The 26066-nt window shown below is 39.1% G+C and overlaps 1 protein-coding gene across 1 annotated transcript in view; it reads left to right on the top strand.

Annotated features, from left to right (window-relative positions):
- CCHR5.PART0H11orf65 (chromosome chr5.part0 C11orf65 homolog) overlaps positions 1-26066 on the top strand; it is a 426753-nt gene that overhangs the window by 340985 nt on the left and 59702 nt on the right. Inside the window, exon 8 of the mRNA XM_044072623.1 lies at positions 20311-20363. Within this exon, the coding sequence (XP_043928558.1) occupies positions 20311-20363 (53 nt within the window). The remainder of the gene's footprint in view (positions 1-20310; positions 20364-26066) is intronic.

The raw sequence follows: 26066 nt of genomic DNA, 5'->3' as shown, positions 1-26066 counted from the left end.
AGGTGGGTGAGTGGGTGTCGGGCCACCACTTTTGAAGGATTGGCAGACCTTTTGGTGAGGGAAAACACCCTTAGCACTTTGCCTGCGGACAAGAGAATCTGGTTGGCAGATAGAGAATGTAACACTAAGGATGACCTGAAGAAAAAAGGAGACCTGTTCCTAGCAAGCAGCGGATCACTACAAAGGAAAGGGATACCCAGTGCTGCACATGGGTCTAAGGGAACCCATGGTGGGCAGCCTAAACCACCCCAACAGAGTTTGCCAGTAAAAGAAAAGCTATTTGCTCAGGTAAACAGCCAGGATCAAGGGTTAAATGTTATAAATCTAACCATTGGGGCCATGTAGCATATAGATGTCCACAGAGGCAAGGTGGGGAACAAAAAGTAGGGAAGCCAGCAAATGGAAATGACAGAATGCCAAGGGTAGGTTGTCTGGAGACAAAAAGCAAAAAAACAGCCAGAGCATACAGGTAGGAGATGAGGACTCTCTAGGTTTAAAATATATAGAGAAAAACTAAGGGAAAGTTAACCTGAAATACGTACACACACACACACACACACACACACACACACACACACACACACACACACACACACACATAAACCAACTGAAGAGTAAAAAGGTCACACATACAAACCAAGTGGTAAAAACTACAAGAAAACCCTAGTCAAGCTAGAATTTTCAATGTGTGATACCTTAAACCTCTGGTAAGAGAGGCCCATGGGATATATGCAAATGACCCCTTAAGGACATCAAGTGTTTCAGTTATATGGCTTCTGAATGTTCATGATTTTTTACTCTTTCTTTTTAAGTCTTTATAGATTCATTCAGGCCAATAAAGCCAAATCCCACTAGCTGTGGACATGCATTTTTCAGCCTTCTTATGACTTCATCAACATAGCATAAGTGGACTGTTTGACTATACTTTAGAAACACTGGCTCTTTAAACTCAACTGATTTTTTGATAAGGTCATCAAAGCAATGGATGAAAGCAAAACGATACACACCGCATACCTCAACCTGGCCAAAACTGTTGACATAATTCCTGACTCAAACATAGTAGATAAGTTAAATAAAGTGGGAATAACCTCCCATGTCTCCCACTGTATTGCCAACTGGCTCACAGATAGGACGCAGATAATCAAAATGGGGGAAGTTACCTTCGCAAAGAGACCAGTCACTAGTGGAGTTTCCCAGAGATCTGTGCTGGGACCTCTCCTGTTTGTCATTCATCTACTTTTCTGAAGTAAAGCAAATACCAAAGGGCTTTGGCTGACTAAGTTTGCAGATGACTACAAGCTAGGAGCAGTCATTGAATCCCAAATGATTTAGACATCCTGCAGGAAGGTTTGCCTAAAATAAATAACTAGTGCCAAAATCATGGACTGAACCTAAATATCAAAAATGCATTATTGTTTAATTTGGGAAGTCGTCTGCCCCAGGGAACTGCCACATTGACAATACATCCATAAGTGTTGACCCACTTGTTTGGGATTTGAGAACTTATGTGGACAGTGACCCAACCTTTGACCAACAGGTGTCTATTGTTTGAAGAAAGTCCCATATTGCACAATTTATAAACAAAGGGATTATGTCTAGATCTAGGGATGTCATTGTCCTCCTTTACTCAGCCCTCTTTAGGCCAGTTATTAAATATAATACCCCCTTTGGCATGTATCTGTCCAGACACATGCAACATCTGGAATGCCCCCAGAGATAACTTACTAAAGGGGGTAAGGCCTAAACAACTTGTCTAACAAGGACTGACTCAAAGCCCTTCACTAGACTCCGTATCCTATAGACTGCGAAGCGGTGACCTGTGTCCGACATACAAGTCATCCTCCAACCTATTACTGATTAATTTACTGTATCTCAGCAAGTCAAATCGAGAAAAGAAGAGAACCTAATATAGAGCCTTGTGGTACACCTATGGCTGTTGGGAGTAGAGGAGATAGTATACCTTGCAATTGGACAGACTGCTGCCTATCTGACAGATAATTTTTAAACCAGGCCATAGTTGGAGGTGCAAAGGCTAGAGAGGCAAGGGTGTCTAGAAGTAGGGAGTGTGAGACCATGTCAAATGCTTTCGAGAGGTCTAAAAATATAGCAGATACAAAGTTGTTTCTGTATTGGTATACCAGGTTAGTAAAAGAGAGAAGAGCAGTTTGTGTGCTATGGTGTTGCCAAAAGCCATGTTGTGCGGAGGAGAGAAAATTGTGTGAGTTTAGAACATTCATTACTTGAGAGTAGATACACTTTTTGATTAGTTTAGATAGAGGGGATAAAACTGCAACTGGACAATAATTAGAGAAATCATAGGAATTACCGCCTTTGTGAAGTGGAATGATATATGAAACTTTCTATAGTTGAGGGATGTAGGCTTCCTGTATGGAGCGATTGATAAGGATGGATACAGGGTAAGTTATGGACTCAGAAGCTACTTTTAGGAAGTTAGCAGGTAGATTGTCTGCAGCAAGGGTGGTAGGCTTCAGTTTTAGGAGGAGTTTATTTAATAGTAGAGGTAGGAACAGATGAGAGAGTAAAGGAGGGGATGTTATTAGGGTATTTTGTTGAGATATCTGAAAGTTTGTTTTTGGATAGTTGGGAGAATAAAGTCAGGATAGATTCTGTAAAGTGTTGATTAAATTGGGAGGAACTGCGGTGGTGGTGCTGCGGTAGCGTTGTCGCCTCACAGTAAGACATCCTGTTTGATTCTCAGCTAGAGCGTCTTCTGTGTGGAGACATGTGTGAATGGGCGTACCTTCATTGAAGGTTGTGCATCAGAGCTGGCAACTCGGCACGTAAAAATCTACTGCCAGTCATTAGCACATCGGACTTCCGCTGTGGCGACCCCTAACTGGGAAAAGCCGAAAGACACAACAACAACAACAACGTTGATTAAATTGGGAGGCTATCTCTTTAGTATTGTTGGTGGAGGTGGGAGTTGGAGTGGAGGTTTTACCTGGTTTTAACAGTGAGTTGATAGTATGCCAAAACTTTTGAGGGCCTTTTGAGTGATTATTTTGGGCAGCAAGGAAATAATTCTGTTTATCCAATTTGGTTTGTTTCTTGGCCTGATTGCTGAGTTATTGGTAGTTTTGTTTGAATAGGCTAGTGTTTTCTCTTTTCCACATTTTCCAAGACTTGTCTCTTGACTTCAGTAGGGCTCTTGTATCCCTACTTAGCCATGGTGCGTAGTTTGTCTTAACTCTAACTTTCCTAATGGGTGCGACCAAATTTAGGATATTAATGAAAGCGCTATTAAAGAAGTCAACGGCCTGGTCTAAACTTAGGGTTTTAAGTGGTTCCCAGTTACATTGTTTTAGAATGGAGTTAAGATCCTGTATATTTAGTTTGTGGTCATCTCTAACTTGTCTAAAAGCTATGGGCTTAGCTAAGTTGGTGCATTTATGAAGGACTGTGGGAAGATGGTCACTTAAAGTGTCTGGTAGGCATCCTGTCTGGTAGTTTTGTTTGGGGAAATTGACTATTGTCCAGTCTAGTATAGATTGTTTTTTGTTTTCTTTTATCTATTCTAGTGAGTTCTTGTATGAATTGGGAAAAACCAAAGAGATCGATGTGGTCAGTGGAGGCTGTTAGAGTTACATGCTAATCAGTCAGTATTTAGGTCACCTAGTAGGATGGTTTCCTGTGGAAGATTATCTGTAGTCCAGAGATTGATTCATATTCCAATATATCCACTACCTCTGGAACAAACTTCCACTAAATGTTAAGCATAGTAACATCCTTGCCACCATCAAGGTAGGCCTAGATAGCTGGAGGTGTAGCCTCAAATTCTCCTTATGTCAATTTTGTCTTCTTCCTATAGGTTATTAGCTATGCTTATAAGGGTCTGCAGACCTATTGCCTAGTAATTACCTATGAACCAGAAGGAGAAGCCACTTGGATGTATATCTGCCTGTGAGGAACTATATGGAGAAGCCTGCTGAAGCTTAGCTCTGTCTTGTTATGTCTCTGTTGTCCAGGGTTTGATTCCCTCAGCTTCCATTTACCTACTCTGTGATTCTGAGCAAGTCACTTAACCAGACAGTGCTCTAGGACAACTGGGAAATTGGGCTAGGGTCCTCAGTGGTCTCCTTGACCAGATGCCTAGTAACTACTCATGAATCTATAAATCCATAAATTTACAGGAAAAGGAGTTTAAATGAAAGTAACTGACTATTGCAAACTGAACTTTGTGTGTAAACTGCATTTTTTTGCACTTTTCATTTCTTTTTTCATATATATATATATATATATATATATATATATATATATATATATATATAAATACGTTTAATTGCTGTAAATAAATGCACACACAAACACACACACACACACACACACATACACACACACACACACATATATATATATATATATATATATATATATATATATATATATATATATATACATACATACACACTTGTGTGCGTGTGTGTATTTAAAAATATTTATAGCTCAGAATGTTGACAATGTGAACTGTAGTATCAGAATGTTGACAATTCAGAATGAGGACAGAGGAAAGTGGGTTAGTCTAAAGGGTGGAAGTTTGTTTGTGAGTGTTGCTGGGTTAGGGTTAAGCAAAAGCATAGCTTTTATGTTGTGCATGGGTTTTTTTTTTTTGGTGCATGTTTGCGAGCCTGAGCCTGTCTTGTGCACCCTTGCATACCTTACAAATGCATGTTAAATCCAACCTTGCATCTTACCTAAGAAAAAAAATTTTCTGTAACGCTACTACTATTCAAACAAACCATGCCCCATGGTATTGGTATAGTTTAGGGTCTTTTGTTTGTTTTATTTTATTGTATATTTTAGAGTAAAATGATCAGAGAAGTAGTGTTTGTTTTCTTGTTTGTGGTTTATTTCCTGTGGGTCTGAGTGTTTTTTTTTTCCAGCATTTTGATTATCAGTATTTTGAGGTGTCTACTTCATGAACTGTTGGAAGCTTGGTGTATACTTCTTAAGTGTCTGCATTTTTAACCATAATTATAATTATATATATATATATATATATATATATATATATATATATATATATATATATACATTTTGAAGTTTTAAACTTCTAATTTCTTATGGTCAAGACCATAAGATCAAAGTTTTGAAACTTGGAAATCTAAATAAAAAAAAAATAAATAAATCACTTTGTCCCCCTTTTATTTATCTTTTTGTCCAGATTTCTTGCTGTAAGATGCTGAGAGGTGTTAGCACACTGCTGTAGTAATTTATGTACAGTAATATGCAGGGCAGCAGCTGGTTTCACAGCTATGAAGCTGTATGTTGAACTGTAAAATATTTTAAAAGCATAAACAATCATATGCAGCTCATAACTTTGCAGATGATCACATATTACACTAATTTTTAAAGATCTTGGTTCTTCAGACAGAAAATATAAATTAAGAGTTGGCCAGATGTCCAGAGTTCCACTAATGAGTTCCCCAGGCTCAGCCATCTAGTAAGTGCATGTCTAATAATCTTGAGAGGATTAAATTCTGTGAATAAAACAGTCTTTCAATTTCTGCTGTCTTTGTGCCCTGAAATTAAAGCGGCAGTACACATCAGATATTAGTTCTCCTACTAGAGAGCACAAAGCTTTGACTACAGCTTTGCTGAAAAATTGGCAGAGACATCCCATATTAATAATTGTGGGCTTTATCTCTTTTAAACGAGACAGGACAGAATTGTCCTTTGCAATCATTGAGGCAGTATTGTCTGAAGAAAAGACAGAAATATTTGAGACTGGGATTTTAAACTTTGTCATTGTTGACATTAAGATATGAAATAAAGCTCCCCAACTGCTGATACACATTCTGGCATATCAAGAAAATGATTTACATTTTTGCCATCCATTTCATCTAGATAACCGACAGGGATCACCAAAAGTTTTTCAACATCACCCAAACTGGTGCGTTGGTACAGGTCCATATAGACATATAATAATGATTTTTGACAATAAACAGTATTATTCTAATAGGGAGGACCCAGAGCATCTTTTGCCATACAGGATGCTTTTGCAGCTCCACATGACATTTTTCTGAGAATGTCTTGTTCCTCCCCATATTTTTTCATGAATTTCAGAATGTGTTTACCTGCTGTTAATGAAGTTATGTTCTGCAAGGAGGGACACAAAAGCAACCTCTGTCTCTATCACTTTTGAGTCTGTCAAGCTGTGAGGTCCAAAGAAATCAGTCATTGTTTATCCAACTCTGTATTTAAAATTAAAAATTCTGTCGATGTTTCTCAGAGTTTGCATACTGTTGCAAATCATATCATCTGCCATGACGAATTGTGAAGCCACAGGTCTTACACAATGCATTCTTCATTCCATGCCTACTTGCTAATGGCCACTCAAAGTTACTTGCCCAGCTTGCCTGATAAATTGTGTACCTCCTTTTCTTCTTTATAGGTGGTTCACATGTTCATAGGTAAATACTAGGCTAGCTGCCCTTAGAGGCCATTTTAAGCCTAGCCAGTTTCCCTTTTTGTGCTCAAAATAATCTACCTCCTTTTGGTTATAGATTGGCCTTACCCATCCAATGGTCAATAATTATATATTACCCCTTATAAGAATAACTGGGATCATACCTGATATCTGATGAAGCTCACGATTGTGTGAGTGAAAGTGCTTAACCTATTGTACTATAAAAGGAAGATTTTTTTATCCAAATGTATGGTTTAACAAGTGAAGATTTTTGTCCATACTATTGTTTGGATATTTTTAACATTATTGTTTGGAGTGTCGTCCTTCTATTGTCACACTATTCTAGGAAACTGGAGTTGTGTGTGTGGATAGTGCGGGTGTTTTGGCATCCGTGGATCTCAGCGTTCTTTTTCTTCAGTCCTGTTTTGAGGGATCATACTATAGAAAACTTGAGGGGACCCGTGCATAGAATAAAGCATTTAGGAAGTGCCTTTGTCCATTAGCAGTAAAAGGGGCAATCCTGAGGCAAATTTTCTGTTTTCCATCCATAGATCTAAGTTGCACTTGAAAATGGACAGGGATGAACTTTGTTTTTTGTGGATGGGGACTCTGTTCCACAGCAGTGGTATCCTCTGTGAACTATACATGTCCCTCCAAAGCATGGTGTTGATGTTGCAGAAGCGGTTTAGATCCTTAGACCAAATATTTCTGATGCCATCTGACTTGTTGATGTGCAGTAAATCCATTAGTAATGTGTTGGAGGATGCCTTGTATGCCAGACACAGATCACCTCTTAGCAGTCTGTAGAATACCGACTATAGTGACAGGGCTTTGAGTTGGTCAATGCAGGACATGTTGTTTAGACCTTGTATCCTTTTGTTTAGGTATTCCTGTGGGCATTCCAGTTGCTGTATTCAAACAGATACATGCCAATGGGAGCATTATATTCAATGACTGGCCTAATGAGAGCTGAGTAAAGGGGGCAGGGGGGACAATGATGTCCCTAGATATAGACACAATCCCTTTGTTTATAAGCTGTGCAATATAGAATGACTTTCTTATAAGAACAGACAAATGCTGATCAAAAGTTAGGTTACTGTCCACATAAATTCCCAAATCCCGAACAACTGGCTCAACTCATAGGGGAGTATTGTCAATGTGGCAGTTGTCTGGGGTAGGTGACTTCTCAAAAGGTACAATAATGCATTTTTTGGCATTTGGTTTCAGACCATGATTTTGACACCAGCTATTTATTTGAGACAAACCTTTCTGCAGGATGACTGCTCCTAGCTTACAACTGCAAACTTAGTCAGTCTCTTTGGTATGGGCTTTTACTTTGGTGTCTTATCAGCCTCTGTGTCATTATCATCTTGATCCAGGTAGCCCGTATCTGGCAGTATAGTAGAAAAAGTTTGTTAATGATTGATCCCAATAAGTATAGAAAATTACATGATAACCATAATAATGTATTTTATGAAAATGGATTTTAGAACAAATACTGCCTAGAATGGATGATCACAGTAAAAGCTATGAGCAAAAGCCACTGCAGAACCATAGCAGTGTGCTGCATCTGGACTACATCTGCAGATTAATTCCTTCCATTCAGATGCAAGGAAAAGGAAACCGAAATCTGCAGCTATGTAGCAGTTCATTACACATGACAACACTGTATGTAGTCATACGGCCATAATGAACAGACAATGACATACACAAATGGCAATTTTAAACCTGATCTTATTGAAGCATAAACTAGTTAGAGGCACAATAACCCCTAGAACACACCTACAGCACTGGATAATTGTTGCCTCTGTTCCATCTCCTCCTGCTGTTCTCTGACACTTGTGCTCACAATGAAGGCTCCCATGGTGATGTCTAAGCCTCGTCAGCTTAGACTTGTGGTGAAACAGGTATGTGACTTCCTGTGCCTCTGTGTGCCTGTACTATGACACTTGTCAGGCCTCCAGACCAACCTTAGTGTATAGTGTCCTCTTAACTAGAAGTAAGAAGGGATGACAGCATAATTTGCTTTTTTGCAGACATCTACATCAGTGTAAGTTCAAAACACCCATATTCCATGTTACCATCTTAGATCAAGAGTAAAATAAATAAATAAATAAAAGTTTACCCACCCACTCCTTCAAAAATACCATGATGAATCATCCAGCCATAGGACATAGCAAATGCACTTGCAGAGCACAGCATTTGTGCAGGCTTATGTTCAGAACACCAAGTAGTGCCAAAGATTAGAAATGCACTTGCAGAAAACTGTGAAAGTCAACTGCAAAAAGTTCCACTTGAGAAGCACATAAACACTTCTTTTGACCAGAACACATTTGTGCTTTCTTAAACAGATTTCAAACTTAAGCTCCTTAACAGTCACAGACACATCTAAGACCTCTGTACTGGGGGGCAATTAATGAACTATGCTTCAGGTGGAAGAAAAAAGTGGAAAATGGGTTAAGGACTTTGCTGCAAGCAGCTACTTGCTTCAACAAAACATTATTATTAAGCACTATCTTCTGACAGATTTTCACACCTACTACTAGCAGATGTGGGATGTAACACCTTTAGCAAGCAACCTACACACATTACTTGTTTACTGAGCATTTTCTCAGCTCAAAACAAATGTAAATCTTGGGAACAGTAAATGCTATGAAAAAGATGCAAACAGAAAAATATACATTAAAAACCTTTATAATGAAAACAGTTGGTGCACTTATACACTCATTACAAGAACAGTGCAATAATCCAGGCTTAGTGCAATTAAAAAAAAATCACAAAACAATATTGCGACCATACATCATAAAATATTTGCTGAGCATACTTCACAAAATAATAGCTGCTGATAGATGTAGAACTTCTTACATATGTGCTTGTATACTTACAAAGTTGTTAGAATGGCATGTTTTACATTAGCTTGCATTTTTGAATATCAAGTCTGAAACCCAAACATCTGTCATTTAGTGACTGCAATCCTCAGCAGTTTGGTAGAAAAACAGAAAATCTTACGCAGAAGACAAAAAATATATGAAGCACGTAGCTCTCAATGTCTTTACTCAGTATTCAGAGACAAAGCCAACAAATTGTGGGAGACAAAGGTCAAAAATCAGTGACAGATTTTGAAAATTGTTCTTGCATACTTAGTTGCTAACATGCATTTTCTGAAAGATATGAAGTCTGAAACTCAAGGGGTCATAACAGATTTTACAGTAGCTTGTATTTTCCAAAGGGTATGAAATCATATCCTCAAAATTATGTAATTACTTAATATGATTGTTTGCCAGAAACCACATACTGTACAAAGAACATACCAAAAAATACAAGACAAAAGTCATGGAATGCTTAATCAGAGACAAAGCCAAAATAAATTATGGGCGACAAATGCCCAAAGTCAGGGACAAATTTTAAATATTATTGTTCCTACAGGAAAAATTACTTTTGCATACGGACCAGAAAGTTGTCCAATGAAGAGCAAAGATTCCTACACAAAGATTATGTGAAAGATTATTTAGTATACAGTTAAACAGCTTTACAGCAATAATTCTAGTACAAAATATTGCATGTGTTCCTTAATTTCATGCTATAAACATGCTGGGTGATGCAGTGGTGTAGCAGTTAGCATTGTCAACTCACAGCAAGAGGTCCTCCAGTTTGCTTCTCATCTGGGGTGCCTTCTGTGCGGAGTCTGCATGTCCTCCCTGCATTCTCGTGGGTTTCCTCCGGGTGCTCCGGTTTCCTCCCACATTCCAAAGACATGCAGTAGGTGGATTGAACACTCTAAATTGTCCCTAGGAGTGAGTGTAAGTGGTGCACCTTCCGAGGAGGGTTGAGCCTTGGGCTGGCAACCTAAGCCCATAAAACCCATTTCTGCTCTGCTACAGAAGCAATGAGCACTGAAAGGTGCTTGTTGCCCAATGTACCACATGGTGTGTAAACAGGAAAGAGAGATAAACATGTTGCATTCAAGTAAGCATTTTAAATGTATTAAATATCACTCAGGTCAGCTGACTTAGAACTCCTCTAATCTTTCCTGTTGACTAAACACCTTAGAAAGTAAATGGGTTTGATGAGTTGTGGGCTTAAGCAAGACCCCTGGGCTTGTTGGTCTAGTAATCACCTATGAACCTATGAATGAAATTGCAATCAACTAATCTTCATGTAGACATGCATGTATTGCACGTGCGTGAAATACAGATAGCTAGATCATGTTTTGTGTGTGTGTGTGTGTGTGTGTGTGTGTGTGTGTGTGTGTGTGTGTGTGTGTGTGTGTCTGTGCGCGCTTGTGAAATCTGATATTTTCTCTGAATAATTACTACTCCAAGAGATATGTATTTAAGAAAGAAAAAAATATTGCACTGCAAAGAAACACAGAAAATTCACTGCCCAGAAATTCAGAAAATACTATGGAAAGATCCACACACAGACTTACCCACATAGGTTCATTGGTTCATAGATGTTTACTAGGCTAATGACCATAAGGGCCTTTTTAAGCCTAGCCACACATCCCAGATTTCTGACAAATTATGGTACCCTTGATAAGTGTAAGCATGGGCTTGGGAAGAGAAACATTTACAATCTGGGGCCTGGGAGATTACCCATTTACAGATTGCCTGTGTCCATTATAGAGATAGGTGCCAAACCAGGGATGAATCTCCTGTTACCCATCCAATTGTCCAAGTTACACTTGAATTGGGTTATTAGGAACTCTGTTTCACATGGATGGGGAGCCTGTTCCAGAGAAGGGGTAGTCTCTGGGATATATACCTGTCTCTCCAGCAGGTCCTATTTATATCACAGGCAAGGTTTAAGTCTTTATAATGGATAATTCTGATGATGTTTGTTTTGTGGATATGCAGGAGCTCCATCAAAGTGGGGGTCTGACAATGCCTTGTATGCCAGACATAGATGTCCTCTCAATAGCCTGTAGGAGATAGAACACAGGGATAGATCCTTGAGGTGATCTGTATAGGACATATTACTTATGTCCTGTATTCTCTTTAGTGAGGAACCTCTGTAGACATACCAGTTGTTGAACAAACCTGTTAGGTACATACCAAAGGAGGCATTGTACTCAATGATAAATCTAATGAATGCTGAATACAGTGGAACAATGACTTCCTTGGACCTATTTGCCATACATTTGTTTCTAAGCTGCATAACATAGAATGATTTCCTCACTACTGTAGACACATGATTGGCAAAGGCTAGATTACTGTCTATGTGTGTCTCCAAGTCCCTGACTACTGAATCAAATCTTAACGGTGTGGTGCCAATATGATAGTTACCAGCAGTGGATGGCTTCCCAAAGGATACAATTACGCATTTCTTGGCATTCAGATTAGTCCATGGCTCTGACACATGTTGTTTGTCTGTGTCAGCCCTTCCTGGAGAATATTTTGTCAGTGGGTGATTCAGTGACAACTCCTAATTTGCCATCATCTACAAATTTAGTCAGTCAGATGCCATTGACATTGGCCTTGACTTTAGAGAAGTAAATGCCAAAAAGGAGCAGTCCTAGGATCTATCCCTGAGGGAGTCCACTTGTGACTGGCCTCTATGTAAAGGTGGACTCCCCAGTTATAACTTCCTGGGTCCTGTCAATGGATCAGCTGGCTAACCACTGGGTGGCATAAGGCTTTGTACCTAACCTCTTAAGTTTGTCAACAATGCCCGAGTGGGGTATTGTATCAAATGCTTTGGCCAGGTCAAGGTAGGCAGTATGAATCATCTTGCCCTCTTCCATCACTTTGGTGACCTTCTCAAAGATGTCCACCAGGTTGAGTAGGCATGACCTGTTCTTGATGAAACCAAATCAGGTTGGGTCCAGTGTCTGGAGGTTTATGTGTCATTACTACCCATCTCTGTGATAATTCTTTCCATGGCTTTGCATATGAGACTAGTAAAACTTATGGGTCTGTTGTTTCTAGGGTCTGTAGACAGACCACCTTTGTGCAGAGGGAAGGCTGTTGCTGTTCTCCATTCATGGGGCATGAGGCATGAGGCCTGTTTAGAGGCTACAGTTAAATAACAATTCCAGAGGGCCTGATAGGTCATATTTCATGCTATTCAGAAGGTTTCTTGGGTTATTGTCTGGGCCCATTGATGCAGTGTTCTTGGCCTTAGAGAGAGCATTAAGGAAATGTTCTCCAATGAAAGCAGGGGGTGTTATATTTGATGGTATTTCCTGAGGGAAAGTTGAGAGAGAGGCGTAAAGTTGGAGCTAAATTTGTCGGCCAAGGACAAATCCGCTTGTAGAGGGGTTAAACTCTAAACTGGAACACTATCTTAACAGTATTTGCAGACTAATTCAAGATTGAGTGGGACAAATACCTACCACATCTTCTCTTTGCACACAGAGAGGTGGTCCAGGGATCAGCAGTGTTTGTTACATCTTCTCGCTCAGTATAGATGGCTCCATTAACAATGAGCTCTCCACACAATTGTGTATTGCCTTTGAGGCTGCAGACATAGCTAAAGAATGATGTGTGATTGTCCTTGGCCTGGTATGCTTTATTTGTCCTCTGAGCTGTTTGTTTAGTTTGAGGAGAGTGTTTTTATCATGCTAGGTTCTGTACCCCAAAGTTTTGCCATGATTTTCTGCCTTCTGTTATACAGCATAGTGATATTGTGATTCCACTAGGTTGGCTTGTTTTTTGAATTCTGTACATCTTTCTGGTGGGTGCAGCTGTCTCTATGCAGATATTAACATGCTTGTGTAGGGTTTCTCTGAACAGTTCTACACAGGCAACAATGTTCTGAAGGTTTATGGAGGCTTGAAAATTTCGCTTAATAGTAGGAAGTTAGCCTTAGAGTAGTTCCTGAATATTTCATGGTTAGCTGGAGTTCCAGGTTTTAGTTTTACTTTAAAAGAGACCATTTTGTGGTCTGACCATAACAGAGAAGACATTACACTAGGAGATGTTCAGCATTCTCCCATATTAGTGAGGACCAGATCCAGTATGCTTGCACCCCTGGTTGGTGTATTGACAATCTGGTCCAGGAAGTTTGTTTTTTACAAAATCCAAGAATCTCCATGTCTGTACTTTTGGTGTCATATGTAATTCCCGGTTAATAGAGGGGTAATTACAGTTGTCCATGAATATGGTATTGGGTTTGATGGTGAGTGTTTCCAATAAGTTTAAATACATGATTTGGGCTTCCTGACTCATAGAGGGGGGACCTATTGCTTGCAAGGAAGTGGTATTGGATATTGCCTATGGTGATTTGAACATGGACAAGCTCAGTTACATTGTCCTGTTTGACCAGCCCTGAGGTATATTTATTTCTGATGCAGATCAAGACACCTGCACCTTTCATCTCTGTCTGTGTAGTAGTTGGTCTAAATCTGAGAAGGCACTATAACCTGTCAGTGTGCTCTCCATGGCTTTCGACCATGTCTCAATGACTGCAAAGACATCAGCATTCTCTAAGGTGAAGACAGCTTCTAGCACCCTCCTAGCACTGAGCAGTAACATATTTAGATTTTCTTGGTTTTGATTTGCTATGTCAGAAGTACTTTCAGTTTGGCATTGCCTAAGAAAGGCAATATGGGAAGGACAATGTTTTAGCTAATGACTAGCTGACAAATATTGCATCTCCTTAGAATGACACCAGAAACTAAGCCAATTATTAAAGTCAGTCATCCTTTGTTCATATTGAGACATAATCCATGGAGAAGGTAAAATGCCGCTCAATACTAGGCTTATACCAGCCTGGGACAAACATTCCAAGAACTTCATGATGTCTCTCTTCATATAGTCAAAGGCAGTATGTCTTAGGTCATTTACAGTCACAAGGACTATGAATGAGCCGTAGTGGTACTTGTGGTCCAATGACCAGAGTGCATGCCTAATATGGTGGATCTTGGCCCATGCTGCTGACAATGACTTTCTCCTTACTCAACCTGGTGACAGGAACATCAGTGTGTCCCACTATGGAGTCGCCGGTGACCAGAATGAAGACTGAATGCTGTAATTAAATCAAAAGGTGCTTTAACAAAGAATTTGTTTAAGGGTGTGCACACATATGCAACCAGCTTATTGTACATTTTTTTTTATTTTTTATATATTTTTTTCCCCTAGCAGATTAATTTGTTTTTCAATTGAATTGTACAGGTTATAGGTCACATTAAAGGTGGGAAAAGTTTTGAAATGATTTATTGTGGTCTCATTCTTTTATTTTACAAAAACCTGGCATTTTAACAGGGTTGAGTACACTATTTATATCCACAGTATACTGCACAGTACAGTGTTAATATGGGGTCTAGCAGCCATTTGCAGGAGGTGGATGATCCTAAGACAATGACAAATAGATTTGTGGATTGGAATAAATTGACTTTCATTCAAGAACAAGCTGATTTATTAGTTGGTTTCAGAGCTACAACCAGCGTACTGTGTATTACAATGACAAATGATTAGCTATGAGCTGCATCATGCAGTGAACTTCTCAAATATGAGAGTCCATGAATTCAAGACAATGTCTTGAAGGGAACAAATAATGCTTTTCTTGTACCACCAAACTCTGTAACAAGTGATATATTTTGAGACATGTTGCATTATATACATTTTTGGACTTCATCATGTCATCAGCATTTAGTTTGTTTGTTAACCTTGCAGGTGTTCTGGATGTAAGACTCTTTTCAGTCCAAACCAGGACATAGGTGATTCAATAATATAATCAAACCGCTAACATCATAGTTTGAATTATACATGGAGCAAAACATAAAAAGGGAAAATGAATTGTACAGGAGCAACTACTCTTGATATCAGCATATACATTATTAAAATATACCACTGTCAAAACTTCTTATACAAGAGCCTTTTTTATAGATCACTTGCATTCTTATTAAAAATAAGAAAACAGGATTCAAGTTGGTATTTCTTATTGAAATCATGGTTATTAAGTTAAAACAAGAGATGAGTGCTTTCATCCTTATCAGAAATTCATCAGATCTAAGTTATGTACAGCCGTAATCATATAAAAATCTAAGTAAATAGCATATGTTTAATGCAAGAGTATTTAGCAGACCACATTCAGTGACACAGTGACTGGAGCAGTAGTACATACAGAGTTTGCACCTTTATTGTGAATGGTGATTTTTACTCCTTATCCTTGTGTATCTGGCTGATGATCAGTGTGTTAGGTATAATTCCAAATAACAATGTAAAGCATATATGATAAAACAGATGACAGTGAGACTGCAACATTTCTTTGGTGAACAATAACATGTTCAAAGTACACATTTAACATTTGTTTACTGGGAAAGTCCGTGGAGCAAAGCCAATTTTCAGCAGAGGCCCGGGCAGAAATGCTCCAGATGCATGTCTTTATAACATGGATGGAAACCAGAGCACCCAGAGAAAACCCACATAACTGCAGGGAGGACATGCAGACTCTGCGCAGAAGGAACCCCAGCTGAAAATCGAACTGGAGAGCCTCTTGCTGTGAGGCAACAATGCTACCGCTGCACCACTGTGCCATCCAAATGATAATAATATAACACACATAATAACACAGGAACAAAAACATTTAGATGCTTTGAATACTTTACTTCAGTAATGTCAGGATTACTATATATTGTAACTATATGTTCATAAATATTCTCTTCTCAGTGAAAAGGTAAATTCATATTTTGTTTAGTTTTGCATAACCTAATCTTAATAGTGGAAAGGCATATCTTCTAATAATTTGTTAAACATACAAGCACATTATAAATTACAACCTTATTGTGCCATTCATTCCCCTTTTACATGCATACATACAGTCTCAAAAAAACTGGTGCATCATTTTTGGTTGCGTAATCAGTTTCCTCAAACAAAGTTGTTAAGCTGTCTTTTATTATACCAAATCCATAACTTCAAATTGCTCCATCATCACATATACAGAGCACCCATACTTTATAGTTGCAAGCATGAAGTTTCTTTAACTCCCAAACAGCTTCTAAATTTTGTTTCTTTTTTTAAATTTCTCTGCTCTTCTTCCACGTTTTGTGTCTAGTCATGTCCAAAACTGACCTAACTTCATGATTCATATTCATCACTAACATGTTGTGTCTGAAGTAAGACCATAAAATACATGCTACACCAGAATGTTTGAGCTGTTTACTGCTCTTCACCTATACAAAAAGGTGTACCCCAACTATATGCACATAGACATATCACACATGTATATGAGCGTTAGCTTCTGCATTCTCTGCTGTTTTCTCTTCTCATGCTGCTCTTCAGGCTGAGAACCATTTCCCCATTGAGAATACTTATCTTAATGTTAGCACTCACATTGGGGTGGTTCCATTGCTTAACTCCCTTTTTTATTTGTTTATTGGAGTACAGCACTGATCTCCATGGACCTTTTTCAGATTCAGCCTAAGAGCACTGTTTTGTTAAGTGCCTTGCTCACAGTCACACAGTTAGCCAACAGAGACTTACGGAATCAAACCCTGGGCCACTGGACCACAGGAAATGACCATTTAACAACTCCTACACCTTGCCCATCCATTCCTTAAACAGTCTACTTATCTTATTGTAGTCCACTGTTCTTCCAGGTGTACAGTGACACCATTTTGTAGCATATTATTATATGATCAGTACTGGCCAATGGCATGCTTGTTTCCATGTCTTACACTTCTTCTCTTTTGGAGTATAATGTGTAGGATCCTGAGAGCTTCTCCTTTTTTTCTCCTTCTCCTGTCAGCTGGTTGAAGCAATCTTGTTCCATTGATTCAACAGTCAATTTTAATTTTCCTTTTCAAGATCTGTCTGTCAGACACTCCACTCTTCTCCAGTAACACTGACATCTCCCATGACCTATTTCCTCCTGCTTCAGTCCAGCATGTCTCTTCTGAGCTCATTGTAAGAAATCACCACCATTTCCCTTTTTCCCCTGTAGCCTGAGGAGCACTTACCTACTGTTGTGTTGCTTTATTTCCTCATGCTACCTCCTGTGCAATTATCTTTTTTAACCTCTAAACGTATGCTTTGCTTTGCTTGGCACAGATTGCTGCTGTGCAAGTTTTACTCTTCCTATCAACACTGGGCAGGTGATATATCACAATGGTCATATCCCAGTCCCATTTATAATGTGCCCAGGTTTCAATCGTTCTTGCTATATCCACCTGATTTTCAAGTATTGGAGTTTGCTGCTCTTAGTTTTCCATTTTATTTGTTCTTTGCTAGGCTTCTGACACTAAACAACACTACTTTACTGTCTGCTCTTCCTAATACCATTTGGGCTATCCCTCCTCATTCCAGTTATTATATCTTCTGACCTTCATTCTACCCTTCCAGCTTAATTTAAATACATTACAGAAGTGATATGCAGTTCCTGTCCAGATCTAAGACCTACCTAATATCCAGTGCTAGTGTATACCCCTCTGTGGCAAAGAGATCAACTCCATTATTTTCCTAATCAGTCTATTCCCTGCTGCCATCACTACTTCTTAGCTATGAGCTGAACTAAGAATTCTATTTTTCGCAGAGGCATAGCTAGGGTAGGGCAAAGGTGCAGCTGCTTTTTTTTTGTCCTCAATAAGAGGGCCTTTTTTGACTCTCAATTTAAAGTTCAGGGTGGGGGTGACAGATCAGGGAATGGCTGTATACTTCTGTCTCCCATGCCACTTGTATATTTCAGAAAGCACCTACCTCATCTTTGGGTCGTAAAGTTCAGATATGAAACAAAACTAATCTCTATAATAGCAAGATCACATGATTTATTTTCATTTCACTGTTCTTTAAACAGAAATCTGCAAAAACGTGTGTGTGTGTGTGTGTGTGTGTGTGTGTGTGTGTGTGTGTGTGTGTGTGTGTGTGTGTGTGTATATATATATATATATATATATATATATATATATATATATATATATATATATATATATATACACACATACATATACATACGTCTACTGATAAATAACAAATGTCCCAAAGATCAATGTTTACAAAGCTGACCACCATGAGCAAAAATCTCAACACTTGCAAAGTGAAAAAAAAACATAGCCTAAACATAGCTTTTTGCAGAGGACAAGCCCCCCCTGCACCCCCACACTCCTGCTAATTATGTACACTTACTCAGAGATCGTGGTGGCGGTGCAGCGGTTAGCATTGCTGCCTCACAGCAAGAGGTTCTCCAGTTCAATTCTCGGCTGGGGTGCCTTCTGTGCGGAGTCTGCATGCCCTCCCTGTGGTCGCGTGGGTTTCCTTCGGGTGCTCTGGTTTCCTCCCACATCCCAAAGACATGCAGTAGGTGGATTGGACACTCTAAATGTGAGTGTGTGCATGTGTGTGCCTTCTGTGGAAGGTTGGGCACCGGGCTGGCAACTCGACACCATAAAACTCCACTGCCAATCATGAACGGACAGATGATCCGCTGTGGCGACCCCTAACCAGGAAAAGCAGAAAGAGGAAGACTCAGAGATTGTGCAGTCTTGGGGAAGGGCACATTTCCTTACCCCAAGAACTGTGGGATCTTGCACACCTGCTGATCATATGTTTAGTCGATCAAATTTTGTTGGCCGAACAGATATCAGTCTAATGGAAACACAATTAACTTCAATACATCTACATATATATGTATAACAGAAACAGAAGGAAAATCTACTGATTGATATTATGTTGCTCAAATTACATCAATAGAATATTTGGTCAAAAACATGTAAAAAAATACAAAATAAAGTGTTTTTGCAGGGGTTGGAAGCCTACTTGCACCCCATACTGCCTGCTACTTAAATATACCAGCTATGAGATCACAAAGTATCCTAGAAAAAGGGAAACTCCATGACCACACTGTTCACTGACCTCTCAGAAAACCACAGCTCACACAGTGACAAGAATCTACTAAACAAGATAGACACTCCCATTTCAACTAAAGAAATGTTTGAGCAATTGCTCATATATTTATTTTTATGTGTGTATGTGTTTGTATATTATATAGATATACAAATAAATATAGTTCTTATGCATTATAATTTTGTAGATATATAGATATAGTTCTTAAGCATTGTAATTATATATATATATATATATATATATATATATATATATATATATATATATATACATAGATAAATATAGAGGATTATGAGCGGGTTGCTGATCATAACCAGCTTATAATGTGTTTGGAACATGGTTGCCAAGAAGTTCACTTCGGGAACAAAGCCTGAGAGGTGAATCTTTGCATCCATGTTGAGAACACATAATAAACGGTTATGACCAAAGACCTGATCATAATTATTTGTAGGGCATGGAGCTTTCTCTGCTGATGTAAACTAGCTATAGAAGAAAAATCACTAAGTGTTTTGCCGGCTTTCAAAGCTATGAAGCAGTTAGCAAGTACTGTCAGAAAGACAATGTAAGAGACCAAAAAAGTGAAGGACACATTACTGTCAGAGACAGCAGGCAGAAACAAATGTGTTTTTTATTCTGCCCCTTTTGTCTGCTGGCCCGTACTGGCAGGATTAATTGCCTAGAGCGATAGCCGATATTAACAAGGAAAGCAAGATGTGCTTAACATTTGTTAGGATCAGGTCTCACACTATTGAAATGTTTAACTGATTTGTCTTTTTCCAGATATTGGAGTCTAATCACCATGTTTCAAGCACTACATATATGTTATGAATTGTGTATATGAATATGTACAGATATAGGTACAGAAATGTTAAGCATTATGAATCATTAATTAGTCTAGTCAACACATACATTGATCTTTGGTCCAGGTCGGGACTGAAACAGTTTTATATACATATAATAGCTTCAATGAATGCAGGTTGAGTTACTTAACTTATTTTTCAGCGGTTGGAATAGTGTAGTCAGGTTTCCTAAATACTGCTGCATCAGATTTATAAAGCAGACTTTGAAAAAAGTATTTCACATGTATGTTTTAAATCTCTTCAGGTACCTGGATAGATGGAAGGAAGTGGCAACAAGTAACTCCTCAGCAATTGCAGGTATGTTTAGGACCTCTGTCGGATGCATGAGTTACCAGACTTAACTCAATTTAAGAACCTTAATTTCTAAAGCAGAAACCAAACTTGTGTCATTTTTTTGTTTAGTTGTCTTGAATTTAAAATAATTTAGAGCTTTTCTAAATCACTCATCTTTGTGATTTACAAAGGCAAGACTAGCATGCATGACAAGACTTAAATAGTGACTCTGCAAAAGTACTTCCTACAAATGCCTAGCTTTCCCTAGAAAAAACATAATTGAAATAGGAAGCTGATCTGCAGTTCCATTTAAAGTACATTTACAAATGTTAGAGAACATGAGGTAAAAAAAGGTGTATAAATGTGTACCCAACTATTTGTTTCATGGTACTGATTGTGTGTTTAAATTTCTATAACCTGTGATTACAGCAGAAATGGCAGATACCACTAATTATAACTTAGCAATATTTAGGAAATAAAATAACTATTCCATAACACAAAAACAGAGCATTTTGGCTAAGAAAGTGAAGTTATTATTCCTGATGTTTAATGCTTGGTATGTCTTTAAATCATAAATATGATTCATCTAGATACATTTAGTGGCCCAAGAAGTTACACCATTAAAATGTGTTTTACCTAACAACCAGTATCCCAACAGATACTAAATATGCATATTCCTATTACTTATTCATCAATACAGACACTTTAGTAACCACAGTCGATAATTCTGAGTTACAGTATGATACAAGCACATAACAAAATAGTATGCTTTTAGTTAAATATATCCTTGCTGCAGAGGTCTGTTGTAGCACAAGCATTAATTGCAGCAGCTGCAGAATCAGAATGTGAATGTAAACTACTTAATACTGTTAAATACTGTTTTTTCCCTGTGACATATAAAGCAGAACAGCTGAAATATGTGTCAGAACTGCAAACATGTATGAGCAGCAGTAGCAATAATATTATCAGAGCCAAAGCTTAAAAATATAATCTGATGTCTGCATAGTGCAGATGGACACCATACTGGAAGCATGATACCATACTAATAATGTCAACAGCAGTTGGTGATATTACATGATCTAAGAATGGGCTACTTGTTTTAATTTATTTTCTTAAGTTTAACTGCAAGGTACCCTCAGATTGTTCCTGTCTTTCAGGGTCTCCCATGTAAGCTGATTCGACTACAACTAGACCATTTAAAAGTGGATAAAGAAGAAACTTAATGTGGTTGTGCTGGATATGAATCTTTACATACCATGCTTACCAGATTACATTTAATTTCTTGTTTGCATTGCGGGCTATTTTTTGGTAAACAAAGATTTAGAATTAATGTGCTTCTTGTGATGTGCTTGTAAAAGATGGCTTCTACTTTCAAGGATTAACAAGGCCATAAGCATACTTCAGGTCAAGAGAATGAGTTAAAAAAATGTTCACCTGTGAAAGTGTTGACTTGCACCTTCATCTTTCCAATTTCTAAGATAGTAATCAATGTCTTAGATCTCAAATTCAAGGAGGGGAAAGTTACAACACAAAGAAAAGTTAAAAATATTGTGAATAATATCACCATCTCTGATATCCATTCCTTTTACTTGAAGTCTGCTGTTCTGCTGAACAAGGCTTCACAAACATTCTCTGCTGTGGGCTGTACCCCTGCCTTAAATGGCCCTATATTCTGAGATCAACAGAAGATAGTCCAACTTTGGTTTACAGCAGGGTAATATTACTTACTTCTTACCTCAGTTTTTTCCGAATGCAAAATCAAGAAATACTGATTAGTCTGTAGAAAAGCAGTTTCTTTTCTTTCTGTTCCTGTGGAATTTTCCACCTTGACTGTTTAGGGAATATACCTCTTTGGGTAGCACTCTCTAAAAATGTGCCATTTCCATAAGATCATAAATATCTTTATATTGTGTTCTAATATGTTAATGCTGTATGCAGTTTGCTACCCTAGACTATGCATGCCCCAATACACACACACACACACACACACACACACACACACACACACACACACACACACACACACACAAGCACACACGCACACACACACACACACACACACACACACACACACACACACACACACACACACACACATTTGTTTGCATTATGGTTTAGGTTATTTTAAGTGATATTGTTAATGTGCATATAAATAAATGAGTACATGATCAACTGATTCCTGATTGACTGCTTGACACACTGGCTGATTTGATGTTTTAGACTATCTAAATTGTCTTATAAGGTTTACATTCAAATAAACCATCAGAAGGCAGACACTTCCTTAGCAGGTCAAATACATGAGGAGATGAAATGGCAGTTTAAGAAGTGTGTAAATGATGGACCAAATGCTGTTGTTTCCAAGTTCTAAATACAACAGCATCAATGCCTGGAGTACTAGGCTGTGGCAAATGCCCTATGCCATTTTTAAGAAAGTAGACTTACAGACTTCAGGGCTTCTCTCTGGTGTTCAGAAAAGTTCTGAATATTTCCTTTGAGAGCTCTTCTTTTTCTAACAAACTGATTGAAGAGAATCTTAAAAAACGTATCATATCTTATTATTATATATGTTCTTATTTGTCACGGTACATTTTTTTATCTCTGGGGACATTGCAGTTCCTGTCTGAGAATTGCCACTAGTGGTCAACAAAAAGGTAACCAACCTGCTCTTTCCCGGCTGGGTGTAAGATGCTCATTTAGTCCTCCGATTCTTCATGGCTAACTCCTGGGGTTGTGAACCCCAAAAGGGCAGTGGCATAAAATAGTACAAGTCTTTTGGTTACTGTTCAAAGCTTTTGACTTTCTCCTTTATTTAAGGATCATTGCTTCCTTCACCTGTGTAGATGTAATGTCTATGTCTTGGGCAATATTTATTTAGGTTTAAGGTCCCTATAGATATATTTTTTATCTTAAAAAAAGTAATCAGCGATAGCTTAAAGCTATCTCATTGTCTCCTTGATATTATAGGTTCATAGGTAGTTACTAGGCTATCGGCCCTGGGGCCTATACAAGCTCAGCCAAAAAAGTACCCTGGCTTTTGCCACCCAAGAAAATTATTTTCCCGTGCCACTGTCGAGCAGAGCCACAGAGGTGATCCCCAGGGTGAATTTCCTATTTCCCATCCAATCATCAAGATTTTTCTTGAAGAGTGCTAATGAGGAGCTTTGTTTGATATAGATAGGTAGTTTATTCCAGAGTATGGGAAGTCTCTGGGACAGGAATCTATCCCTCCGGCATGTTCTGTTTATTGTGGTGGCAAGGTTTAGGTCCCTAGAGCGTGTAGCTCGGAGGGATTGGGATTTCTTTAAGTGGAGCATGTCCAACAGCTCTGGGTTTGACATAGCTTTGTATGTTAGGCAGAGATCACCTCTGAGTAGGCAATATGCGACGGAGTAAAGCTGGAGTTTTTTTAGACGGTTTGCGTAGGGCATCTGTTTCAGGCCAGTAATCCTCTTTGTGAGGTATTTCTGCAGCCTTTCCAGTTGTTGTAGGTGTCTTGTGAGGTTCATAGGCTCATAGGTTCATACTAGGCTATCTGCCCTAGGGCATTTATAAGCCTAGCAATAATGTGTTTGGCTTTCGCCACCCATTTTAAATTTATTTTGCTATGCCCTTTTTCGAGGTTAGTATACTGTGCCTCTGTCTAACAGTGACACAGAAGTGATACCCGGGGTAAACCTACGATCTCCCATCCACTCATCAAGATTCCTCTTAAAGAGAGTCAATGAGGGACTCTGCCTAACCTGGACTGGGATTTTATTCCAGAGTGAAGGGAGCCTCTGGGTTATGAATCTGTCCCTCCAGCATGTCCTATTTATTTCAGTGCTGAGGTTCAGGTCTTTCGAGTGCGTAGCTCGATGGGATTTGGATTTTCTGAGGTGCAGCATGTCCATTAATTCCGGGTTGGACATGGCTTTATACGTCAGGCACAGATCGCCTCTGAACAGGCGGTATGCCACTGAGTAGAGCTGGAGTTTCTTTAACCGGGTAGCATATGGCATCTGTTTGAGCCCTTTAATCCTCTTGGTGAGGTACTTTTGGGGTCTTTCCAGTTGCTGCAGGTGTCTGGTAAGGTACATCCCAAAAGGGGCATTGTACTCAATTATGGGCCTGATGAGGGATGAGTAAAGAGGCACGATGACCTCCCCTGATCTAGATGTGAATCCCTTCATGATTAGGTGGGCTATATAAAATGTTTTTCTAACCACTTTGGCCACGTGGTTGTCAAATGAGAGATTGCTATCAACTTGGGTCCCCAGGTCCCTAATTACTTCTTCTGTACTTAATGGATTACCACCTATGTGGTAATTTGTGGGCACTTTGTTTTTGCCAAAGGGGATGACTACACACTTCTTGGCATTTAGCTTGAGGCCATGGCTCTGGCACCAGTTGTCTGTTTCTATGAGGCCCTTTTGGAGGATGCTTGTGTCAGCTGGAGAGTCGATTATGGCGCCCAGTTTGCAGTCATCTGCGAACTTGGTCAGCCACAGTCCTTCCGTGTTGGCCTGTACCTCTGAGAAATATATACCGAACAAGAGAGGTCCCAGGACTGAGCCTTGTGGGACACCACTTGTAACTGGTTTGGAGTCTGACATGGCTCCAGCAATTCTAACCATGTGGGTTCTGTCCTTGAGCCAGTTTGCAATCCATCTAGTGACATAGGGGTTTATATTTAAGCTGGTGAGCTTATCTATAATGCCTGAGTGGGGTATTGTATCGAAGGCTTTTGCGAGGTCCAGGTAGGTTGTGTGGACCACCTTCCCCTCGTCAATGGCCTTGGTGACTGTTTCAAAGAAATCAACCAGGTTTAAGAGGCAGGATCTGCCCTTAACAAAGCCGAACTGGGTAGGATCCAGTGTCTGTAGTTCCCCAATATCTTTATTTATGAGGTCCATGATGATCCTTTCCATAGCATTGCAGACTAAGCTAGTCAGGCTTATGGGGCGATAGTTTCCAGGATCCGTTGAGGCACCACCTTTATGGAGAGGGACCACTGTTGCTGTACGCCACTCTTTGGGCACATATCCTGTAGTAAGGCTGAGATTGAACAGTAGTTTTATGTTTGAGTTTAGCTCTTCTTGGAGTTCATGTAGGATGCAGCCCGGGACACCCTCTGGTCCCATTAATGCTGTCTTTTTTGCTTTGGAGAGGGCGGCTCTTACCTGAGCATCTGGTACATACCAAAAGGGGTGTTGTACTCTATAATGGTTCTAATTTCTGATGAGTAGAGGGGAACAATGACCTCTTTTTTTCTGGATGAGAAACCTTTTGTGATGAGGTGTGCCACGTAGAAGAATTTCCTGACTACTGTGGCAATGTGATTATCAAAGTAGAGACTACTGTCCACCTGTGTCCCAAGGTCTCTTATCACACTTTCGGTATTAAGTATACTACCGCCTATATTGTAGTTCATGGGTACAGAGTTTTTACCAAAGGGGGTGACAATGCACTTTTTGGCATTGAGCTTGAGGCCATGGCTTTGACACCAGGCATCTGTCTCAGTGAGGTCCTTTTGTAGGATGTCCACATCATTAGGAGTTTCGATGACACAATCTGACATAGACTTAACACTGCCAGAAGTGAGCAAATGAGTTTAAATCACTTTTGATGCAGCAAAAAAGTTTGCAATTACAAATGTTGAATTACATTTTCCATAAAAAGATATATATATATATATATATATATATATATACACACACACACACACACACACACACACACACACACACA

The sequence above is a fragment of the Protopterus annectens genome, chromosome 5.part0 (assembly GCF_019279795.1).
Source record: "Protopterus annectens isolate FY-2018-M chromosome 5.part0, PAN1.0, whole genome shotgun sequence".
Taxonomy (NCBI): domain Eukaryota; kingdom Metazoa; phylum Chordata; order Ceratodontiformes; family Protopteridae; genus Protopterus; species Protopterus annectens.
Note: the sequence above shows the minus strand (reverse complement) of the source record. Positions and strands in the feature narration are given on the sequence as shown.